At 41.5% G+C, this 6,272-nt stretch overlaps 1 protein-coding gene across 1 annotated transcript; it reads left to right on the top strand.

Annotated features, from left to right (window-relative positions):
- Positions 1 to 2,385: 2,385 nt before the first annotated feature.
- LOC132188985 (uncharacterized) lies at positions 2,386 to 6,023 on the top strand. Its single transcript, XM_059603439.1, has 3 exons — positions 2,386 to 3,280; positions 3,389 to 4,923; positions 5,001 to 6,023. Exons 1-3 carry the CDS (start codon positions 2,593 to 2,595, stop codon positions 5,967 to 5,969), a joined length of 3,192 nt encoding a protein of 1,063 aa, XP_059459422.1. The 5' UTR covers positions 2,386 to 2,592; the 3' UTR covers positions 5,970 to 6,023.
- The last annotated feature ends 249 nt before the right edge of the window (positions 6,024 to 6,272 follow it).

Below are 6,272 nucleotides of genomic sequence, written 5' to 3'. Positions count from 1 at the left end.
AGCCGACCATCCAAGACCGGTCACGTCACCAGCTCGAAATCCGGCTGACCTCTACCCGCCACAACGACCGGCGATGTCCACCATCCAAAAACCAGCAAGTCAACAGCTCGAAAATCCGGCCGAACACCACCACCACTAATTTTTCTCTCTTATTATCTGGTTTTTCTCTTGTTTTGGGGAATAAAATCCTGGTTATCTTGCTGATTTCCGAAAGTACGTAACAGAGGCTTTCTTGTTGCAATTTTTTTATTTCTATTTGTTCCTGGTTTAACACATTTCATAAATTTCTTATCTTTGAGGAGGACATGAACATAAATAAATAAATCGAGGTGTTTTTGGCTTTTTGCTAATTGAATAGGATTTTGGGCTCTATCGATTACTAATGGTATGTTTTTTGTAAATAAGTTTTAGGAGGTATTATTTTCATTTTTGAGTTGAACGAATGTAGTTCCTGAGGAGAGATCTTTAAAGAAAATAGTGTTTTTTTGCCTCCTTTATTCATTCCATAACTTCCTAATGGGAGATCTTTAAAAGCAAAAGAGGCTAAAACCAAAGAGTTTCTGAAACGAGGAGAAAACAAGAAGAAAACACACAAAAATGAGGTCTAATTCATGGAAAACTTGCCTAGACCTACCTTATTGAAGATAAAATAGAAGAGAATCTTGTTTTACTCTACAAGTTATGTCCAAATCATGAAATGTCCCGACTCTAGTTTCCTTGCCTCTTTTTTTCCTGGAAAATTACAGTTTTTGAGATAATAGTATTTTACATCGTTATTGTTAACTTCACAATATTTTATTAAGGACATTGAGCACCTAAATGTAGAGGCAAACGTTTATATTGGAAGCAGAACATTTATGTAGGTTAGAGGTAATTGACCTTAAACTATGTAACTTCAATTATTATCACTATATGTACTTACCGTTCAATGTCATTGACTTGTTGGTTTGTAATAATGATGTTACTAAAAGTTCTAAGAGTTTTGAATTTATACGTTTAAATTTTAAAAATTTTGCAGAGATATTGGCAGAAGTATCAAGAAGAGAGAAGACAACAAATTTTGCAGAGATATGGCTGAAGTATTAAGAAGAGAGAAGGTAACAGATTTCTTGTAATACTTATTGAGAAATCATATTTGTCGTGGATAGAGGTCAAAACTTGTTCCAAAGTTTTGCATAAATTTAATATATGAAAAGGTTTGTTGCTGTGTTGAGAATGTTGAACAAGTTGATCCCATGTATTTTGTCCTAATGTGATAGGATGGGAAGAATATAATCAATGAAGTAAGAAAATATGTTGTTTTTGTAACTATATTTTTGTAGTTCTCATTGTTTTTAACATATCAATGCATTGATGAGATAATCTCACTCTGCAAACTTCTACATCATAGTGAATTAATAATTTTGATCGAACAGATTTTGAAGCTCTTTGAGCAATTTTCGTGTGGATGAAATTAAAGAAACAACAAGATCATTGTACTAATAATATTATCATATTTAAAAGATTGCTTTTGAATGTCTTACAAGATTGAACCATCAACAAGAAAGCCATTGATACATCAAGGCATGCAGCAAGCTATTAAAACATCAAGACAGACATATATGGTTCATTCCTTCTATTGAATGCCACCAGATACAACAATAACAAGTAAACTTCCTAACACAACGGATATAATTTCCAACGCCTCTTTCTACTTGTTGCTTATGTAGTTGGTCCAAGAACCTCTTCTCCTTTCTCAACATGGCAGGTAAAACCTGTTTCTTCAATGTGCACATGTAGGAGGATCTTCTCCCTTTCCTGAAGGCTTGAGACCCCAACTGTTAGCTGCCATACAATCTGCAGGTTTTTGCAAGATAGAAAAAATAAAAAATAAAAACAAATCTCATAAATTATTAGCCTAATCAGAAAACACAGGAAAAGTAAATTAAAACAATTATCTTGTAGTTTAGATATCCGTACCACTTTTTACCAAAGTTTTTTTTGTCCAAGAGGTTCTTACATAAGCAAGAATTTCACAATAACATAGCGAATGTCCACTAGATGCATCGCTATTTGTAGGCATTATTTGATTACACAAAAGATCATCTGTAGGAACCTAAATAGTAGACCCATTCATTTAACATGTTATAATGCATAGTTAATAAAATAGGATATGCAATCTCCAGTTATACCTTGACAGAAGAATTTACACCCAAAATTGAAATTCAAGACCAAGCCCAGTAACCTTTGCTTAATGCAGGTCTCTCATAAGGGCGCAACCTGACAAAGAAAATGTGGCAGAAACACTAGTAACCTTATAAATATCACTTCTCGTAATAAAAGGTTGATGCTACTCTGAAGAAGCCTTTTTTTTTTTTTTAAGGGGGTTCTAAAGCTTCCCAGAATTTACGTACTAAAAAAATATGTTTTATTTATTTATTTATTAAAAGGCTAACCCAACCGGCCCTTTTGCCGACAGGTTCCGCAAAGAATGCTTCTGAACAGCATTACTCTTGTAATTATCACTTCTCGTTTTCTTTCTTAATTTATTTTCAGTCTTCTGCTCTGAATCTCCTCGTTTTTCTTCTTCCCAAAGCTTCTTCCTTACTGAAAATGTCTCAACCTAGTCAACCTTCCGCCAGTGAAATCTCCGGGGATGCCAACCCCCCTATTGCCGAAGTTAGGCCAACCGAGGCCGATACTACTCCTGCCGACGAAGTTGCTGCCGTTGTAGGAAACACGACTAAGTACTGGGAAGTTATCGGTGGGATCAGATCCATTTTTACTCCAGCCATTGAAGGGTTTCTTCGTAATAATTACGACATCCCTTCCACGGTGGTTCTTCATTTTCCTTCTCCTTCGTCAAGTCCGTTGGCGAATCTTGGAGAAGTCTGTGTGTATGAGCGTATGCTTAAGGCGGGGTTGCGTTTCCCCCTTCCAAGAATCGCCCGAGAACTGCTTTGCCATCTTGGAGTGGCGCCGTTTCAAATTGCGCCCAATGGATGGCGATTTCTTATAGCCTGCTATCTGTTGTGGCCGGAAGCGAATCCCGGCCATGAGATGTCAGTGGAGGAATTTCTGAAGGTTTACCGTCCGATGCCTTTGCAAGAGGTGTCCGGTGTGCTATCATTTACTGCCCGGGAGAAACTGCAAGTTATAGGTCTCGGAGGTACTTACACCAACAACAAGGATTGGCATAAGGAATTTTTCTTTGTGTCCGGAGATTGGCAGTGCCTCCCGGATGAAGATTTGTCTCAAGTTTTGAGAATTCCCCGATCATGCCGCCCTTTGCACAAAGAAAGTAAGTTACAGCTTATACCTTGTTATCTGCATTTTCCATTTTCCTCTGTTTTTTTTTTTTTTAAACAAAAAAAAAAAAAATTGTACTAATTTTCTTTCCAGTTTACAGTGGAAGCGCCTCCCTCTTTGACTCGAGTTCAGCTCAAGCGTGTGGCCAACTTTATATCTTTTGTTCACAAACATCTGAAGACCCCCCGACTGGCTTTTAAAGTTATTGTTACAGATCAGAACCTCCGGGACAGACTCCACTATTCAATTCCGGAAAATAAAGTTCTTTGGAAGAGGAATTTGAAGAAGAAGAAAGCTCTTGCACCCAAAAAACAGAAGAAGAAGAAGAAGAAAGCTCTTGCACCCAAAAGACAGAAGACACTTTTTGTCAACGCGAGGAAACCTGCTGCTGATTCTCCGGAGAAAAGGGCTGCTTCTAAAGCTGCAAAGAAGACTGCAACTGAGGCTTCCAAGAAACGAGCTCTCGAAGCTTCAAAGAAACCGATTGCTGAGTCTCCGAAGAAGACTGTCGGTGACGGGGGCAAGACTGATGAGCCTTCTCAAACGGTGGTCAAAGATAAAGGCAAGAGGAAAGCTGGTGATGCTCTTCCGAGAATCACTATAGCAGGCTTACCCCAAGCCCCTGCTAAAACTTCTTTGAGGCTCTTAGTCGAGCTTGAAGACCCTGACTTTCCTTTGAAGAGGAAGAAAGCGAAGAAGGCAGAGGCTAGTTTGAGAACAGTGGGGCCTGAAGTTAACTTGGAAGCGGAGAGGTCTGAATCTGGCTCGGGAGCAGAAAATCTTAACGATGACTCGGGGGCGGAAAGGCCTGACAGTGGCTCAGGAGCAGAAAGGCCTGAAGCTAGTTCGGGAGCAGAGACATATGCTCCTGCTGTGCCTACTCCTATCGTCAGTGCCTTTACCAATGTCTTGAGTGGTGCCAGGAGGCTTTTGAACAAGAATCTCACGATTCAGGAGGTTCTTCTCGAGGGTAGACCATCCAGGCCATCAACAGTAACTCTGCTCGACGGTGAACCCCTTCTTGTTGCACCTTCCATAGCTATGCCCCTCTCATCTGCTTCTACAGAAGTCGTGCACTTGTCAACTTCTGAGTCTGACACTGAGTCTGACACCGTGAGCTCCCCAGATTTAGAGCATATTCTTAGGGATCTTGCTGCTAAGGCACCGCTAATAGAGCCTCTTGCTATGGCGATTCCAGAGCAGACCGAGTCAAGAGATCCCTCTGTGGTTCCCGAGACTAGCTGCAGCAACCTTAACCCTGAGCCTGTGATCAGTGAACCTGTGGCCACCGAGCCTACTGCTACAGTTATCGAGGCCGTGGTCACCGAGCCTGTGACCACAGAGCCTATGACCGCCGAGCCTACTTCTGCAGTTGCTGAGGCTGAAGAAAATCAGCCGACTGATCCTCGTGCTGGTGGGGAACCAATGAATATTGAAGAGCCTACCCAGCTGCATGGGAATAACCCGGAGCCGATCAGCTGGACATTCGGGGAACCCCTTTCTCAACTGGGCGAAGATTGGCTGGGCAATCCCTTCAGTGCACTTGTCAGTTTGATCCCACCAAATTGTTCGGCAGGTGGTAGCATACAGCCTCCAAAAGAAGTGATGGAGCAGATGCTATACCATCAGCTCAATGTAAGTGTTTCTATGTGTCCTTCGATTTCCTCTTCTTTAATTTTTTTTTTTAGACTTAACATATTATCTCTTTGCAGGGATCCATGAAGTGTCTTGACTACTACATCAGCTTCAGAAAGTCTACTGAAAACAATGCTTCAGATACCAAAGCTTTGAAGAAGAGACTTGAAGACTCTGACGCTGAAGTTACTCGGTTGCGAGAGAGGTCAGCTCAGCAAGATAACGAGCTTCTACTTTTAGGAGAGCGAATAGTGTTGCTGGAAGCTCAGTCTGCTCGAGTTTCTGAACATAACACTGAAGCAGAGTCTCAAATCCAAGAGCTAGAAACTGGGTTTGCTGCTGCTCAAGCAAGATTCAAGAGGCTTCTGACAGACTATTCGGCTCTTGAAGATGAAGCTAGTCAAATTAAGGAGAAGCATGCCGAGGTTGAACTCCAATGCAGAGCTTCTAAAGCTCGGATCAACTCTATTTCCGAGGAACTTCAAGAAGCGCAAAAGGAAGCCTTGGTTCAATGTGCAAGAGCTGAGTCTGCCGAGGAGAAGCTAAAGACCGCTGAGGAGAGGCAGAAGGTTGCTGAGGAGAAGGCTTCAAGCTTCAAAGGGAAATTCTGCCGAGCGAAAGAGCAAGTGTGCAGATACAAGGGAAAAGCTCGGATCTTCTACAAGCAGCTATCCTTTGCTTCCTGGGCTCGAGACTCAAGCTGGGGCGGAGGTTATATTACAGGCTTTGAGACTTTCCGAGATTGGGTAAAAAATCCTTCTAATCTCATCAACCTCTACACTGTCAATGCTGAGGACATCCCTCCTGCTGAACAGGCCATTGAAGAGGTTGCTAGCATTGGCCAAAAGGAGATGCCAGATTGCAAGGGGATCACATTCTTTGGCTACAACCCTTTTGCTAGATCCGAGGTTGAGGGACTCCCGGAAGCTAAAGAGCACCTAGAACCTGAAGAGCATTCGGATGATAATGACTCTTCAAGGTCGGTGTATGTATCAGAGGAGGAGTGGGACTTTGTATCGGATGGTGCCGAAAGTCCCAATACTTAAGTCTTGTAAATGTAATCCTGTGCAAATGTTTTTAATGAAAATCATTTGCTTAAACTACTCGGCTATTTCCTTTATTTGCAAATAGTAAAAGAGATTCTCTGATTTGTAAGTTGAGTTCATTTGGCATCACTTTCCCCCCAATTCCTATGGCTTAAGATGTTAGCTGATGTGCAAATTATAATCACGCTAGGATGGGTGAAGGAATCCCCATGAACCACCCCATTTCTTCTCTTCTAGATCCCCTTAGCAGTCATTGCGAATAGCTCCAAGTCTTCTTTTTGCAGGAGCTCAGCCATACTCTCC

The sequence above is a fragment of the Corylus avellana genome, chromosome ca8 (assembly GCF_901000735.1).
Source record: "Corylus avellana chromosome ca8, CavTom2PMs-1.0".
NCBI lineage: Eukaryota > Viridiplantae > Streptophyta > Magnoliopsida > Fagales > Betulaceae > Corylus > Corylus avellana.
The sequence above is the reverse complement of the archived record's forward strand: the minus strand, read 5'-3'. Positions and strand labels throughout refer to the sequence as shown.